This window comes from Pseudocercospora fijiensis (assembly GCF_000340215.1).
Source record: "Pseudocercospora fijiensis CIRAD86 unplaced genomic scaffold MYCFIscaffold_8, whole genome shotgun sequence".
Classification (NCBI taxonomy): domain Eukaryota; kingdom Fungi; phylum Ascomycota; class Dothideomycetes; order Mycosphaerellales; family Mycosphaerellaceae; genus Pseudocercospora; species Pseudocercospora fijiensis.
The window spans coordinates 2,126,293-2,143,846 of NW_006921539.1; the positions used below are offsets into that span (position 1 = coordinate 2,126,293).

Sequence of the window (17,554 nt, forward strand, 5' to 3'; positions counted from 1 at the left end):
AAGAGCGAGAAGATTGCGATCCGGCAGCAGATATTACGGTTGTCTAGCTTCGAGTAAGCTATCGTCTACGATAGGGCAAACTTCTACCTCTAGCGCTATAAGAAGGAAGTCGATATATACAATGCTAACCGTTAAGCGCGTAGGGAACTTAGGTAAGAAACCGACGCGGATAAAGACTACTTCTTAGATAACGATACGAGCTTTAGTAAACGCGCACTTAAGCAACTTAAGGCTATAACTGCCGAGGATATAAAAGTATATCGTAATCGCTTTATAGCCGAAGCCCTCTAGTAGTCCGAATCCGGTGTCTCGATCGGTAAAGCTATTCTTCCCGTACGAATCGATCTAGGTCTAGCGACGACTAAAGCGGAAGCACGCTAGAGAAAAAAGGACTAAGCCGCTACTATAAAGGCTAGGAAATCCGCTAGTAGACAATTTGACAATATACGGCGACAAAACAAGCGAGCCCTAGGATTAGTATAGTAAGAGAAAGAGAAAGAGAAAGTAACTACTAAGAAGGAGATAGGGACAGCTACTATATAGAAGTAGAAGGAGAAAAAGGGGATACGAAAGGAGACAGCGTAGGCGGGAGTAAGTCGGACAGCTGCTACCTAACAGAGATTAGTAGCTATAATAGATGAGTTTTATACCAACAGTACGAAGAAGCCGACTAGATACTCGACGGTCCGCTAGCAAAATAGTACGAGGAAGCGGAAAGCACCTATATTCGATTAAAGTCCTACCCGCTAGGTACGAATAAAGACAACCGCTACGACTCGCGCTATAATAGTACAATAGCATACCGCGACCGTACGCGCTAATGTACAACTAGCCCTACTAAGTCGCCGATGTTACGCTACCCTTAACGCCGCTAAAGCAGCAATTACTAAAAACGAACGCAAGCTCGGTTTTACTACTTAAGACAAGTTTACTAGAATAATATAAGCAGAAAAAAGAGTAGGGGTTATATAGCAGGAGAAAGCGAAGGCTAACTAACTACTAGTCGAGAAGGAACGGGCTAAGAAAGAGAGAATCGATCGCGAACTCGACGTATATATAGCTAAAGGCGAAGGTATATCGCGCGCGTAAGAAGCTAGACGAGCAGAACGGCTAACATCTATAGAAGAACGCCGTATATAAGAGTAGGCCGAACAAGAGGAGGATAAGCGAATACACAATAAGAGGGTAACAAACGAGGTAGCGAATATAGAACGGCGCCGACTAGACTCGCTAAGTATAAGCCTAGGGATATAGCTTAAGTACTTTATTATAGTATGTATATCCGGTAAGGCGAAGTCGGCGTAAGGGGAAGTCTATAGTACGCGGACTATAAAGAAGACTGCTATCGAGGAGTTTAAGCATCTATATAGTAATGTAATCCGAGAGGATGTTACTTTACCGCTATACGTCGAGAAGTTGCGAAGAGGGCTACTCCCGGTCCAAGTTAATATATATAGCGGTATAGTATTAAGCTAGCTAGCGTTACTTAGTTGTTTTCTAAATGTAGGCTAGGCGGTTATATAGGTACGAAACGTTTAATATAAGGCGATGTCTAGTTAACAATCTACCGAGCCGACGGACGATAAGGAAGCGTCCTTATTCTAAAGGGCATTCGCCGACATAATAGTAGGCCTACTACGCGTTAACTTAGATAGTATAGCCGAGTCGGAGGAGCTAGACGATTAGGACATAGACGCAATAACGGGCAGTATTAAAGACGTATACACTAATATATATAAGTTTGTAGGACGTCTCGGCGTAAGAATAACTAGCGTATATAAACAATATCTAATATAGATACCGGCAATAGAAAGCCCGACGGTACGGGCTATACGCCGATAGCGTATTACAACGGATAGCGACGACTTTCTATATAGGGAGTAGGAAGACGAAGATGCGCGACTAGCGCTTACTACCGAGATAAACATCTTTATTACTAATAAAGAATATCGTAGACCTCGTCCATTCGACTCTAACAAGGCACCGCTAGAGTAGCGATTTTAGCGGACTAGGCTCTACGAGAGGGGCGGTTCTAGGCTTAGTAACAGATTGAGCCTCGCATCTAAAAGGGTATAGTCGAGTTGTTAGTTGTAGTTAACCGTTCTCCCGCGAATTTCTATATCTGCAGTAGGCTACTATAGATATAGAAACACCCCGCGCAATAGCCGCCTACCTCGGATAAAGGGTTTTGCAACGATATTACGAAACAACGGTATCTAGTAATAGATGTATAGGACTTACGCCCCGAGAGGAGCCGTCCGCCGGGTAAGCGGTCAAACTATTGCTTATAGCAAAGCTATAAGGGCGGCTATAAGGCTATAGTCGTTCTCGCGCGAATTTCTATATCCGTAGTAGGCTACTATAAATACGGAAAATCTAGTTCTAACTTAGTATAGCTATCGTCAATTGCTACGTAAGTATGTTATATAACGTATTGTGCTTGTCGGACTAACCCGTGCGAATTTCTATATCCGTAGCAGTATTTATAGAATATAGAAATTCGCGCGGGGCAGTCGGACAGATATAGATCGCTAGATTCGGGGTCTTAGCAGGACATTAAGGCCGCTAGTCTTCCTCTTATAAGACCTTACTTAGTAGATCGTCGAATAATATCACTATTAATACTATAACTACCCGCAGCTCCGCAGTATATACCGCCTAGCAACTACGTTCCTACCGAACTACAGCGATAGACATACCTTACCCGCTAGCGACGGTTATATCGGAGACTCGGAGTCGATAGAAACAATACGAATTACTCGACGCGATTGCTACGGCCCTCGAAGAACTATATAGATACCGGACTAGCTATCGTACACCGCGTATTTAGTACAAATAATACAACCCGAAGGTTTGTCGAGTACGTTAATATAGACAGCAATATAGACGCGCCTATATAGAGCGATACGTCCTATATATAGACAAGAGGTTCTATAACGTTACTACCGACAAAGGCATCTAGCTCGAGCTAGTTCAAGATGCTTATAAAGGGCTTACGCCCCGAGAGGAGCCGTCCGCCGGGTAAGCGGTTAAACTATTATATACATTGTCTACGAAACTGACTAGGGAATTTGAGTATAGGTCGCTATAGCATATATGCATCGCATAGCTAGCGGATAGCCGCGCTTCTCGAAATTGGTCGTATAACAAAGAGGCATCGGCTTCCTTCTAAACTCCGCCGGAAGCCTATAGTAGCGGCTGCCGATATAGCAGATAACTTCAACTTACTCTTATTACGGCATCGGTATAAGGATGTTATAAATTATAACTAAACAGAAGCAAAAGGATATAGCATCGGTACGAGGATATCATAAATTACAACTAGAAGCAAAAGGATATAGCCTAGGTACGAGGATGTTATAAATTACAACCAAACAGGAGCAAAGGGATATAGCCTCGGTACGAGGATACTATAAATTACAAACAGAAGCAAAAGGATATAGCCTCGGTATAAGGATATTATAAATTACAATTAAGTAGAAGCAAAAGGATATAGCCTCGGTATAGGCAAAAGGATATAGCCTCGGTACGAGGATGTTATAAATTACAACTAAGCAGAAGTAAAAGGATATAGCCTCGGTATAGGCAAAAGGATATAGCCTAGGTACGAGGATGTTATAAATTACAAACAGAAGCAAAAGCAGAAGGACACGGTATCGGTATAGGCAAAAGGATATAGCCTAGGTACGAGGATATTATAGATTATAAATAGAAGCAAAAGCAGAAGGATACGGTATCGGTATAGGCAAAAGGATATAGCCTCGGTACGAGGATATTATAAATTACAAGCAGAAGCAAAAGCAGAAGGATACGGCCTAGGTGCGAGGATGTTATAAATTACAAGCAGAAGCAAAAGTAGAAGGACACGGCATCGGTATAAGGATGTTATAAATTATAAGCAGAAGTAAAAGCAGAAGGACACGGTATCGGTATAAGGATGTTATAAATTACAAGTAGAAGCAAAAGTAGAAGGACACGGCATCGGTATAAGGATATTATAAATTATAGGCAGAAGCAAAAGCAGAAGGACACGGCATCGGTATAAGAATATTATAAATTACAGGCAGAAGCAAAAGCAGAAGGACACGGCATCGGTATAAGGATGTTATAAATTACAAGCAGAAGCAAAAGCAGGAGGACACGGCATCGGTATAAGGCACGGCATCGGTGTAAGGATGTTATAAATTACAAGCAGAAGCAAAAGTAGGAGGACACGGCATCGGTATAAGGTACGGCATCGGTATAAGGATGTTATAAATTATAAGCAGAAGCAGAAGGACGCGGCATCGGTGTAAGACGCGGCATCGGTATAAGACACGGCATCGGTATAAGATACGGCATAAATTCTAAATAGAAGTAAAAGGATATAGAAGGTTAGGTAGATTTACAGGTTAATCCGGTAATAGGGCAGAAGCAGGAGACCAACTTACCTTGCCTTATAGTAACAAGACAAAAGCAGAAGACTTACTAACCTTACTTGCCTTAGAACAAGAGACTTATATAGCCTTTATAGTAAGGGCAAAATACTCACCTTGCCTTAGGAGTAAAAGGCAAAAGACTCACCCCCTACCGCCTAGAAGTCTAAGTTTTATAGGAGGCTATAGAAACTCGATCGTAGCTAGAGGCTAGGCTTATACTGTTCTCGATTTTCTAGTAAGGGGTAAATTCACTTTAACGCGGTACTTTAGCCGAAGTAGGGTTACCTTAGTCTAACAATGTTAGACCTCCTAATCTAATATAGGTGTCTCGGAATAGAGCTCTTACGACGCTGTGCCCGAGGGCTTTAGAACTAATGTTTAAGGAAGCGCGACACCCCCTAGGGTTCTAGGCCGAAGCCCGAGGTTTTACGTAGTATTTGAATCCTCTAGGCAAAGGATATTTACTAATAACTAAGCAGAGGAGGGACTACACTCCCAACCTTACCTACTAGTGTAGTAGTAGGCTCGCGTCGCTATTAGATGCTAACTATCAATTCTTATATGTATATATGCCTTTATAGTTGTCGCTCGCGTAGTAGCTTAATAGTATAGATTGTAGACGAGGTAAACTTTCTACGATATAATAGTCGTAGGTTCAATCTACGATATCGTCCCTAATTATTCACTATTCCCGGTATTATAGACATAGTAACTCGGCAAGTGTCCCGCTAGAGGAGTAAATACAGAACGGTATATACTAACTGCTTAATAAGTCGACGTCTAAGGAGTTTCTAGAGTTCCGGATCTCGCAAACTATCCGAGCCTAAGCCTCGAGAAGATAACTAATTTCCGTATCCGCTAGCCGACCTATTGAATATAGAAACTCGCAACCTCGAAGCTAAACTTAGAGGCTAGTTTCAATTTCCGTATCCGCTAGCCGATATATTAAATATAGAAATTCGCAACCTCGAGGCTAATTCGGAGCCTCGAGGCCAAACCTAGAGGCTAGTTTCAATTTCCGTATCCGCTAGCCGACCTAGTCGATATAGAAATTCGCAACCTCGAGGCTAAACCTCGAGGCTAAACCTCGAGGCTAGCTTTAATTTCTATATCGACTAGTTATTCTACCGAATACAGAAATTCGTAACCTCGAGGGTAATTCGGAACCTAAAGACTAATTCTAACTCGAATTTCTGTATCCGCTAGTCCCTATACTAGATACAGAAATGCGGAATCTCGAGGCTAATACGGAACCTCGACCTCGCGACGGGCCCGACCGAATATCTAGTAGGTAGCGGCAATTTCTGCCTTCGCTCGTCTATCTATTAAATACGGAAAATAGCGACATCGCTAAACAATATAGGAATAGAATAAACGTACTATACTACAACGACGAGACAAGGGCCGGAGCGGGCAAGGCGTAGAGATCTCTTCTAGATCTATATAAACTACATTAAATGTAGTTTTTAGTTCAAAAATGCGGAAAAGTAGAGCTAGTAGAAACACGTAGACTACTAGAGCGAGAAACTAGCTACACCGCTAGCACTAAGACTAAGAACCCTAGTAGAAACGAAACAATAGCCTAGTAGCCCTCGTTCTTCTTCTTCTTCGTATCGAGACGGCTATTTATAATCGGTTAGTCTTACTCTTAGCATACTTAGTACAGTTAGCGATAGATATATATAACTTCTTACTAGATCGAAGACGACCTAGCGGCGTCGCCGTAGCGGCGACCTCTATAGTGCCCTAGGCGGGCGGGAAGTTAGCGGCGCGCGCGGCGCGTAGTATAGAGGTTGCTATACCGATCTTAATTAGCCGCTACGACTACTAGCGAGCAATAGACTTCGTACTAGAGCGCATTGTTGCTTCCTATACCGTTAACGTAGTTCTTGTATTTAAGGTAGTATTATAGATAAGGGTAAGAGGGTATATAGTCGAGAGGGCGTAAGAAGATGTATACTACTACCCGATATAATATTCGATTCTATCGAAGTTGCTATTGTATTGTTAAAGCTTACCGTACGTAATGTTTAGTGTTATATAATAGTATATACCTTAGCTAAATAGAAGGACTTTACTTAGCTTTACTTCACTTAGAATTTTACTAGATAGGGGTATAGGACTTTACTTTCCTAGGCGTTTTGCTAAGGTAGTATTTTAGTATTGTATGCGCTATCTTATATAATACAGAAATCCTGCTTTGCTTTTTAGGTATAGTAGTCGCGATATCCTACGCGGCGAGGGTGCGCGACCTACCTTATTGTTTAAGGCGACAACGATAGGGTACAGAAATAGAGGGTATACCGTACGAACCTTGAGCCTTTACAACTATACTATAGATACAATGATTTCTATATTTGCCCGCGTGCCCTATAGATGCGAAAAATCGTAGATAGAGTAGGAGGTGCTAATGTTTCCTATTTCAGTAATTTCCATGTCAATGGATTCCTATATATGTAATTAATGTACCAATGTATGTGCCAATGTTATAAAACTGTACCATTTTAGAAATCCCAGGCAATGTTGCCAATGTTGTCCCATCTCAGTAATTACCATGCCAATGAGTCCCATTTGAGCATTTACCCGGTTTTGAAATTGAGAACGGTACGCCGCGACTTCACCTCTTCTTCACATCTACCTGCTAGTAGGAAAAACGCCGGCACCTCACCGAGATTCTGACGGCTAGGCTAGCGGCGACTGGACACGAAACGATAAATGACACTATGAAGATCTGCGATCCGGCGATTCGGACGGAAAAACATCCTATCATGCCGGCTGGTATAGTCGCCATCGCTACTCTAGGCGATCAGGCGGCGCGAGAAAGCAACATGTCATGCGGATTGGCTTCAGATGCCGACATTGCGCGCACAGTGTCTACAGGAGTACCTTTGGCTTCCACATACTGGTGATCTGTGCACCGGCGCAGTCGACCTCCAACCAATTTGGACTTGTACATCATCGGTATGGCTTGTTCAAAACTAGACGAGCGAATAGACCAGCTTCCGTCCTTCGGTCTTGCCCTTTCGCAGCATGTCGATGCCTTCAGGGATCGCTCCTAGACCGCCGCTTCGCAGGTCTATCGGGTGCGTCGCCAGCAAGCCTGCATCGAGCACTTTCTGGGCCACAGGCTGCCACTTTTCTGCAAACATCTTATGTTTTGGCCTGGCCGCTTTTGCATATGGTCTCTTCCATCGTATAGCTTGTCCGAATACTGTCCATGCGAGGATCCATTCCGGAAGCACATCGCGCCTAGGATCCATTCCGGAAGCACATCGCGCCTGGTATGCGACCGAATGGGGAATTGGTCAAGTCCCACGTACCGTCCGCCCTGCTCACCCAGAGCTTCGTAACATATGCTCATGCTCGCGCTGTCCGTAATGCAGTCGAGAGCCTTGGTGAGACTGCCATTGGTGAACTTCCGAACGTCTTCTCCGACTGTCACTGAGTGGTAGTCAAAGCATGCCGCTGCGCCTAGCAACTTGAGTCTCTCAAAGTGGCGAGGTGAGCAAGCACAGACCACTTGCATTCCGGAGCTGCAAGACTATCAGCAGATGCATCAACCGCCCTTTCAGACCATGGCTTACAGTGCTGCACTCTGGATTGCCAAAGTAGCTGTGGCCGTTCCTCCCCCATATATGAACACATAAGGTCCTAGACACTCGGATTGCTTTGGTGCAAGCGGAAGTGGCACCTGCAACATGTAGTGCAATGCAAGACCAACGGTCATCAACGAGAGTCCTAGTGTCGCTGCTTGGCTGAAAGGCATTCCTTCCGGCATGCGCCATACCATGAGTTGGTGGATGGCGGCGAATTGAGCGAAACCGCCATTCTCTAAGCCGTCCGAGAAATTGCCTTTCACCGGGCCAAGAACTCTGTCGCCCACTCGAAGATCATCGCGACATCTGCTCCCAATTGCAACGATTTCGCCAGAAACATCGCATCCATGAGTGCTTCCTGCAGCTGGTGAAAGGTCCAGGGACTTCCTGTATCAGAAGAAAAGGCTTAGCTTGGGCTTCGAGTCGATGCTTCTTTCAAAATCGATGGAAGACACGATACCAATCGAAAGGGTTAAGTGCTACGCAATGCACTCGTACAAGAACGTCCTCCTCTCCAACTGGTGGTAGAGGTATGTTCTTTTCCAGTCGGATCACTCCAGCCCCAATCACTTTGATCGCTTGCTGTGCTTGAGGAAGGAGGGAAGGTGGATCAACAGCCATGATTGCAACAGTGCAGGTTTAGATCGGTGCGATTTCGTGTACCCAAAGTGGTTTTGCAGCGGCAAGCTGTATGCGATATTGCAAGCAGACACCTGGAGGACCGCCATCATGCTTTGACGTAAGTTGCCTAGTACTTACTGCTTATCGGACAAGATACCAGCCGGTGAAGAACCGCCACCCGGTTCGCAAGCTGCCCTACACAGTTCCGACGAGAAGGCCGAGCCATGTGGAGATGGAGCCCATACTGCTTATGACAGTTGAGTGTTGCTGTTTCACACAAGCTAAAGCTTGATAGAGGCCGCCCACCAAAACTGCACTAATGTATGCAGGCCGATGCCGTAGCTGGATCTCTTTCTACCCCAACAGTTGCCATACTGGATTTGGTTTGGACACCTACCGCACTGACCACGTGCGGAGACAAGGCACTTAGCTTGCGCTTGACTTCGGGATGGGCTATCACAAGGCTGCGGGATGGAAACGTTTCTATGACTACAACTTTGCTTCGAAGAGGGGGTCGTTCTCGTTGAGCATTATACTGCCATCTCTGCGGATCTTGCTCAGGTGTCGATTTCCTCCACAGCACTGCCATGGAGTTGTTCTTGCTGGGAGCCATTGCTGCCTTTCTAGGCCTTTTGTACAAAGTGTTACAGGTACGAATGCTTTACTTGGATGTCGACATGACGACAACATCTGTACATTCTGACAAGTGAGTCGTAAGATTGTTATACACGCCCGGAACGCACTTCCCCATATCCCTGGACCTTGGTATACAAGATACACCTCACTTGTATTCTACATCAACGGCTTCATACCGCGGGTTCCCGTATGGGTTGACAATTTGCACCGCCAATATGGACCCGTCGTGAGAATCACACCCAACATGGTGGCAATCGCAGACCCTGACGGAGTGGCCGACATCTTTCGCTCCAGTCGTGGATATTTAAAAGGTCCCATCTATGATTCTTTCCTGCGTAGCTTCTTCGCAGAGAGAAATCCCGCTTTGCATGGCCAGCGCCGTCGACTTTTTGCTCGTCCACTAGCAAATTCGTCGCTTCAAGCGTCCTGGGCGCCTGAGATTCGCCAACGAGTTGCTTTGGCTGTGAAGCGGATCAAGGATGATGCGCTGGCCACAGGAGAAGGTGATGCGTATAAGTGGTGGAACATCATGACGAATGATGTGATTACGAGGATCTCATTCGGAGAGTCTCTCAATCTTCTGGAGTCCGACGAGGTACCTGAACTCCCTCGTCTTGCTGCCATCTTGAGAGAGACGCATTCTGACAGTTCGTTTTCTCTCATAGCATTTGCCATATATCGAAGCCGTGAAGAAGACCATCAGATGCGTGTCGCTCCATCGAAATTTCCCCAGGATCATGCCACTCGCGAAGTATCTGCCGATCCGTCGATTGCAAGAAATTCTCAATGCAAGACCCAAGGCGGAGAAATATACAGTCAAAGCAGTGCAGAACTTTCGAGCACGTATCGACAAGGACCAGGACAAGACGGCTGGCACGGCTCGTAACATTTTCACGCAAATCGTAGTTCAGGCCGATGATCAGGACGCTGAGGCTGTTTTGGCGATCACTGATGAAGATGTGCACGAGGAAGCTCTTACCTTGATGCTCGGCGGTACTGACAGTACCTCGTCCACTTTGACATATTGCACCTGGGCTGTTCTCCGTCACCCCGAGATACGCGAGGAGCTGGAGAAAGAAGTTGCCGCTTTGTCCGACGAGCTTTCGTCCAAGGAACTTGAGCAGGCTCGACTTCTGAACGCCGTCATTCATGAGACCATGCGTTTGTACGGCGCTGTCTCGATCGGTCTCCAACGTGTCGTGCCAGCGAGTGGTGCTCAAATCGCGGGCTTCGACCTTGCGCCAGGAACATTGGTCTGGCCGCAGATGTATGTCCGAACAATTATCGTTCAGGCCCCGCGTGCTCGAGCAGTGTAAGCTAACTTTGACAGGTATACGACGCGCTACGATCCCTCGATCTGGCCGGACCCGCTCAAATTCGATCCAAGTCGTTTCTTTGATGTCAAGCTGCCCTCCATGGCCGAAGGGAATCTGACAGCCACACAAAAGAAAGTCTATGTGCCGTTCGGGGGCGGCACGCGAATGTGCCTTGGAATAAATCTGGCATACCTCGAACTGCGTCTGGGTCTTGCCTTGTTCTTCAGAGAATGTAAAGGAGCACGGTTGTCGAAGAGCATGACTGCTGAAGAGATGGTGCACGACAATTTCTTTGTCAGCTCTCCCAAGGGACGACGATGTATGATTACCCTTGGATAGCTGGAGCTTTAATCTTCATCTATCACGGCCACCCATTTGTGGTGGTCTTCCTTGCCGTTCATGATGCCTACCAACCAGTCCTTGAGTATTTGGGAGCATAAAATTCCCTTCACGGGCTCACAGTTGATCTCGATATCTCGTCCCTCGTGTCGAATTGCAGCAACGGGCGTGACGGAGACCGCAGTACCGACGGCAAAAGCCTCGATGATATGCGACTCGGACAGTTGTGTCATCGTCAACTTCCGTTCAGCAATCTCTATACGTTCTACAGCTCCTGCAACGGCATCCTGCAATCTCTCACGTGCTAGCTCCAGAATACTCGCGCGCGTGACACCAGGCAGAATCAATCCACTACCACCATCGTCCACTAGAGGTGGAGTCACGAGCTCCCACGTCTTCTCGTCCAGCCTAAGAACACAGAAGAAGTTGCTAGCCCCCGCCTCCGTAACCAGTCTGTTAGGTCCGAATAGCCAGAGAATCTGATCGCATCCATGCAACTTTGCCTCATCATGCAATGGCAGTCCAGGTCCGTAGTTAGCACCGATCTTGCAATTCCCGAAACCTCCAGGCCACGCGCGAATTTGGTCATTTGAAGAAGTCAGCAACTTCACGACTCTACGTGGGGGGTTGGGGATAGTAGCTCTTGGAAAGACTGCCAAGATGATGAATAGCATCGCCGAACGAGGTCGTATCGTGGCCAGAGCAGCATCCGTTCCGATCAGTGTTGGTCGAATGTACAACGCAGATTCTCCTCCCTCCTTCGGCAGCCATTTCGGGGCTTCATGTGCGCAGAGGGCGATGATCAGCTTCTCTAGCTCTGCGGCCTCGAAATCTGGCAGTGCTACTCGGGCTGCTGAGCGTCGCATTCGCTCGCAGTTTTCGCGAGGCCGGAACAGTCGCAGACGGCCGTCCTGGCCACGATGCACCTTCATGCCCTCGAAACATTCCGTAGCGTAGTGCAGAGCTGAAGCAGATGGCGGAATGGGAATCGGGCCGTATGGTTTTAGAGTTGGAGCTGACCAGCCCGTACGTAGATTCCAAGGCACGAGTATCATGTGGTCGGTGTGATACTCCAACAGCCTGACCTCGGGAGAACTTGGCGATGAAGGCAGAGGCCTTGGAGTGGTGGTCCATTCTGTGCTCAGAAGACTGGAATCGAGTCTTGATGCAATCGCATCCTCAACCATGATGTATGTCTGTGGAGTCGTCTTCTGATTTCTGCAGCTTGGCAAGGAGCTTTCAGGCAAATTTGCTGTCTCGAGTCGTCCAGTCGTCAAGTCGTCCCTCAGGAAAAGCTGAACTGTGAAGGAGCTCTCTCTCGCTCTCTTCCCCCTTCCCCCTTCCCCTCCGCCCGCGCATTTGGACGAAGTCCGAAATCCTATTACCAAACGACGATAGTCATGGGGGGATCGGTAAAGATCTCCCAAGCGTAGATATGGACCAAGCTAGTGGAGGCCGCCCGCCATGATGACGCCGCCTCGCCTTAGGCACAGAGAAGCTCTGCAGGGACAGTCGGAAGGTCGAGCAAAGGTCTGGAGTCCGGGGCCCCGGGCAGCAGCCTTGCAGGGGCACGGCCATGTCCAGCCTTGCACGTGCCCAGCACTAATTTGTACGCAGGATCAACGAGGCAGGCCGCACTGCTCGAAGGGGTGTTGGGGTCGTCCTATTTTTCCCGGTATCGCGTGATGTCTCAGTTGATAATGCATTCGTTCGGTCGCTATACAGTGGCCGTCGCAGAACCAGTAGTCGGTAGTGGTGTGCAGGGTGCTGGGCCCTGGTGAAGTTTCGTTCGGCACTTCTCGCGCCGAGGCGCCAATGTCGTGTGGCCTGTGCGCCTAGTTTGTGCTGAGTGAGGCCTTTACCAGACTTCACCTTATCAATGCTTAGTAGAGCCACACAGTATATCCACCGAAGATGCATCACTGTTTAACCGCTCAACAGGTTACAGTAGACTGTCGAGTGAGTCGGCTACGATGCATCATGCATGCCCTCGTCCGCAAGTTCAACTCAGCAGACCCGGAAAGGGAACGAACATAGACCCGCGAGTTCGTATTCTGACGCACGACGATTCACCTTGCAATGTATAGCGTGTCTACGTTGGTGAAGCAGTCCAGCGTGCCTCGATGGACGAAGCATAGTCTTAGCATAATGGCTACAACCATTCTCTCGCGCGTGAAGCAAGTCGCGCAGTGGCATGGTAGAGCCAAAGCAGATGTCTCGCGGGAGGTCGAGAAAGGATACAGCAACACCAACTCGTTCGCGCACTTGTCCGAACATGAAGCTACGACTCTGAGAAAGCAAATCGAGAGTCCTGCTGCAGCACCAGTTATATGGAAGTCACTCTTCCGCTTTGCCTCCCGCCAAGACATTCTCATCATTGCTGTCAGCTCCCTGTGTGCTATTGCTGCAGGAACTGCAGTGCCGCTGAATACTGTAATACTGGGTTCGCTAGCGGGATCCTTCCAAGACTTCAGCAACGGACTACCCAGAACCGAGTTTGACGAGCAGGTGAAGAGTCGGACACTGTATTTTGTGTATCTAACTATAGGCGAATGTCAGTATATGAAACCCAGACGAAAGCTGATGCACATACGCGAGCCCATGCTGAAATGTCGCTGCAGTCGTCACAATTTATTTTGCTACGCTTGGCTTCAGACATACCGGGGAGAGCATCACTCGCAAGATCAGAGAAGAATACCTCAAAGCCGTGCTACGTCAGAATGGAGCATATTTCGACAAACTTGGCTCAGGCGAGGTCGTTACACGCATCACGGCCGATACAAATGTCATTCAAGAGGGCATGTCCGAGAAGATTGAGCTTGCCCTCTCTGCCCTTTCCTGTTTCGTGTCGGCGTACATTGTTGCTTTCATCAAGTACTGGAAGCTCACGTTGGTTATGACTTCCATGACACCGGTTCTGTTCGCATCCATGTACGGATTTACGCAATTGATCGTCAAGTACACCAAGCTGTCATTAGCTGCACATGGCCAGGGTGTAGTCGTTGTGGAAGAGGCTCTCAGCTCCATACGCACTGTCACCAGCTTTGGGACGCAAGCGGCTCTTGTCAAGAGATACGATTCATTATTGGGTCGAGCAGAAGTGTTTGGGCTGCGCGCGAAATCTATTATGGGAGGCGCTGTTGGTTTCACGATATGCATATTCAATCTTGGTCATGCTCTGGCTTCCTGGCTCGGAAGCAAGTACATTGTTTCAGGGGAATCAGATCTTTCAGCCGTGGTGACCATTCTGCTTGTCATGATGCTGGGAGCCTTCGCTTTGGGGAAAGCAGCCCAACACATTCAAGCATTTACGAATGCTGTAGCTGCAGCCACTGGAATCTACGCAGTGATTGATCGCATCACGCCGTGGAATGAAGATTCCGAACAAGGTCTCGCACCGGAGCATGTGGAAGGCCGTATTGAATTTCGAAACGTAAGTCTGTATATCCATCACATTATCTATACTTGAAATAAGCACTCACAACGAACGGTAGGTGAAACACATCTATCCTTCTCGACCAGATGTGGTAGTCCTCCAAGATTTCAACCTTGTTGTTCCAGCCGGAAGCACGATAGCAATCACTGGAGCGTCGGGCTCGGGAAAAAGCACCTTGATCGCTTTGATGGGGCGTTTCTACTTTCCTGTAGCCGGCGAAGTGCTTCTTGACGGCAGAAATATTCAAAGCCTAAATCTTCAATGGCTACGTCAACAGATTGGACTCGTCTCACAAGACCCGTCACTCTTCACAGGTACCGTGGAGGCGAACATCTTGCATGGACTCAAAGAATCGACAACTGCTGATCCCAACCTCCGAGCACTCGTCGAGAAAGCCGCGAGGCTTGCCAATGCACACGAGTTCATCATGCAACTCCCCCAAGGCTACGATACGTACATTGGCGAGCGCGGGTCCTTTCTCAGTGGCGGCCAGAGACAGCGAATCGCTATCGCCAGAGCGGTATTAAGAGATCCAAAGATTCTACTTTTTGACGAGGCAACCAGTGCACTGGACAGTAAGACCGAGGAAGTAGTAAGTCTGAGCTCTTATGTTATGTTGACCATTACGGGACTGAGTCAACACTGTTTGGTCAATAGGTACAAGCCGCGCTGGAGAAAGCAGCTCATGGTCGCACAACGATCATGATCGCCCATCGTTTGAGTACGATCAAGAGAGCCGACAACATCATCGTTATGGGACCTGGTGGTAAGATCTTGGAGCAAGGCACATACGATGCGCTGTTGGCATTGAAGGGGACGTTGTGCCATCTCATCGAAGCTCAACACATCGCTCGGGATTTCAATGAGACAGCCGACCAGCAACACATCTTCGATGAAAAGGCCACTCCAGAATCTTCGATCGTGCAAGAAATTATGGCGGAGAAGTCACCTGCGCCGCAGAACGTTAGCACAAGAGGCAGTCGAGAACAGAACCCTGTGGCTGCTGACAAAGTTGAAGTGACGCATGCACCACCCTCACGTCCTCAGGAGTCTCGTCCCGAGATATCGCTCTGGTCGTTGATCAAATTCCTTACTTCCCTGAATCGACCAGAATGGAAGTCTATGCTGATTGGCATTATCGCGTCCATCCTTGCCGGAGCAGGAGAACCAATTCAGTGCCTCATCTTAGCAAAAACACTCGCGACTCTTTCGCTTGATGGAACTCAGCACCATCAGATACGCTCCCGGATGCAACTTTGGAGTAGCATGTTTGTCATGATCGCTGTCGTAATGCTGGCCTGCTTCTTCGTGCTCGGAATTTCACTTGCACATGGCAGCGAACGTTTGATTCGTCGTTGTCGAGAACTTGCTTTCAGGTCTATACTCAGACAAGATATTCAGTTCTTCGATCAACCTGAGAACACGATTGGAGCTTTGACGTCTTTTATTGGCATCCAGACAACAAATCTGGCAGGTAAGTTGAGATCACCCCAATGTACGCCGGAAGCAATTGCTTACAGAACGTGATGATCTAGGTATCACTGGCCTTGCTCTATCGACGATTTTCCAACTCCTGGCGACCTTGATTATCGGATACATCATTGCTCTCGCGGTCGGTTGGAAGCTCGCGCTCGTGTGCATAGCCACAGTGCCCGTGCTCCTCTTCGCAGGATTCGTCGGCGTTTGGAGCCAGTCAGAATTCGAGATGTACTTGAAAGATGCATATCGAGAAAGTGCTTCGCATGCCTGTGAAGCCGTATCTGCTGCCCGCACCGTTGCGGCATTCACACTCGAGGACCATATCTGCAGAAGATACCACGATCTCCTTGCTGCACAAGAGCACAGAAGTTTGCGCTTCAATCTCAAGTCGAGCATCTATTACGCAGCAGGTCAGAGTCTGGGCTTCCTATGCGTTGCGCTCTGTTTCTGGTATGGCAGTACTTTACTCGGTGATGGGGGCTACTCTCTTACACAATTCTATCTGGTCTTCTTCACCGTCATATACGGAACAAGATCGGCCGCCAATATGTTCGCACTTGCCCCAAATATGGCCAAGGCCAAAGTTGCGGCGGCTGAACTCAAGGCATTCTTCGAACGAACACCGGCTATTGACGTGTGGGCTAAGACTGGAAACATTCTGCCACATCTCGAAGGATCGGTCGAGTTTCGAAATGTCTACTTCGCCTATCAGGAAGCCGAAGGGCAGGGGATGATGGTACTTAACGATCTCAGCTTCACGGTACTGCCCGGTCAATTCGTCGCTCTGGTCGGTGCTTCCGGCTGTGGCAAGTCTACAGCCATCGCGCTTTTGGAACGCTTCTATGATCCATCGAGCGGAGGTATATATGTCGATGGTGAAGACATCTCGACATTGAACCTAGAAGCCTATCGAAAACATTTAGCATTGGTCTCGCAGGAGCCAACGCTGTTTCAAGGCACAATTCGCGACAATATCGTCTTCTCAGTTGACGAAGACGACATCTCCGAAGACAAAATCCTCAAAGCGTGCAAAGAGGCAAATATTCACGACTTCATCACTTCTCTGCCCGCAGGCTTTGACACACTCGTTGGTAGTAAAGGTGTGATGCTTTCGGGAGGGCAGAAGCAGAGGATCGCGATTGCACGAGCTTTGTTGCGAGATCCTAAAATTCTGCTTCTTGATGAGGCGACATCTGCGTTGGACAGCGAATCCGAGAGATTCGTGCAAGCGGCTCTGGATTCTGCTTCCCAAGGGCGTACGACGATTGCGGTGGCGCATCGACTTTCTACTGTGCGTAATGCTGATGCTATATATGTTCTGGATGGTGGTAAGATTGTGGAGAGCGGTACTCATGCTGCGTTGATGGCGCGGCGTGGAAGGTATTTCGAGTTGGCTCGATTACAGAGTTTGGAGAAACAGAATAAGGGGCAAGTCGTGGGGACAGTGCAGATGGGACAGTGATGCCACCAGGTCGGTGTGTCGCTCCAAGCTTTCAGACTTTCCTCCATGGATCTGGTTCTAATACTGTATGCATGGAGTCGCTTTTCTACAATGTGTTCCGCTTCAGCGTTGAAGGCTAGAAGATGCTCGAACGATTTGGAGCAGTAGTCGGGGGTGTTGGCATAGCCGGACTCGACGTAGTCGTCGAAGACCTTCCAAAGCTTGGTCACCCAGTGATGTGCGAAAATCGCAACGGTTGGAGCCTGCCATGT

General features: G+C 48.0%; 4 protein-coding genes across 4 annotated transcripts; 2 read left to right on the forward strand and 2 right to left on the reverse strand.

Moving 5' to 3' along the window:
* Nucleotides 1-7,028: 7,028 nt before the first annotated feature.
* MYCFIDRAFT_212229 (uncharacterized protein) lies at nucleotides 7,029-8,655 on the reverse strand. The gene is made up of 4 exons (XM_007931991.1): nucleotides 8,475-8,655; nucleotides 8,003-8,401; nucleotides 7,690-7,951; nucleotides 7,029-7,660 (listed from the first exon to the last, which is right to left on the reverse strand). The coding sequence occupies exons 1-4, from the start codon at nucleotides 8,633-8,635 to the stop codon at nucleotides 7,397-7,399; spliced, it is 1,086 nt and encodes a 361-aa protein (XP_007930182.1). The 5' UTR covers nucleotides 8,636-8,655; the 3' UTR covers nucleotides 7,029-7,396.
* Nucleotides 8,656-9,222: 567 nt separating this feature from the next.
* MYCFIDRAFT_190367 (uncharacterized protein) lies at nucleotides 9,223-10,926 on the forward strand (the record flags this gene model as incomplete). Its single annotated transcript, XM_007931992.1, has 4 exons — nucleotides 9,223-9,285; nucleotides 9,354-9,866; nucleotides 9,937-10,538; nucleotides 10,602-10,926. 4 exons carry the CDS (start codon nucleotides 9,223-9,225, stop codon nucleotides 10,924-10,926), a joined length of 1,503 nt encoding a protein of 500 aa, XP_007930183.1.
* An 8-nt stretch (nucleotides 10,927-10,934) lies between these two features.
* On the reverse strand, nucleotides 10,935-12,113 carry MYCFIDRAFT_34861 (uncharacterized protein; the record flags this gene model as incomplete). Its single annotated transcript, XM_007931467.1, has 1 exon — nucleotides 10,935-12,113. The coding sequence occupies one exon, from the start codon at nucleotides 12,111-12,113 to the stop codon at nucleotides 10,935-10,937; it is 1,179 nt and encodes a 392-aa protein (XP_007929658.1).
* A 961-nt stretch (nucleotides 12,114-13,074) lies between these two features.
* Nucleotides 13,075-17,303, forward strand: MYCFIDRAFT_34522 (ABC transporter, ABC-B family, MDR type; the record flags this gene model as incomplete). The annotated part of the gene is made up of 5 exons (XM_007931441.1): nucleotides 13,075-13,480; nucleotides 13,548-14,359; nucleotides 14,421-14,954; nucleotides 15,020-15,836; nucleotides 15,898-17,303. The coding sequence occupies 5 exons, from the start codon at nucleotides 13,075-13,077 to the stop codon at nucleotides 17,301-17,303; spliced, it is 3,975 nt and encodes a 1,324-aa protein (XP_007929632.1).
* Between the last annotated feature and the right edge of the window lie 251 nt (nucleotides 17,304-17,554).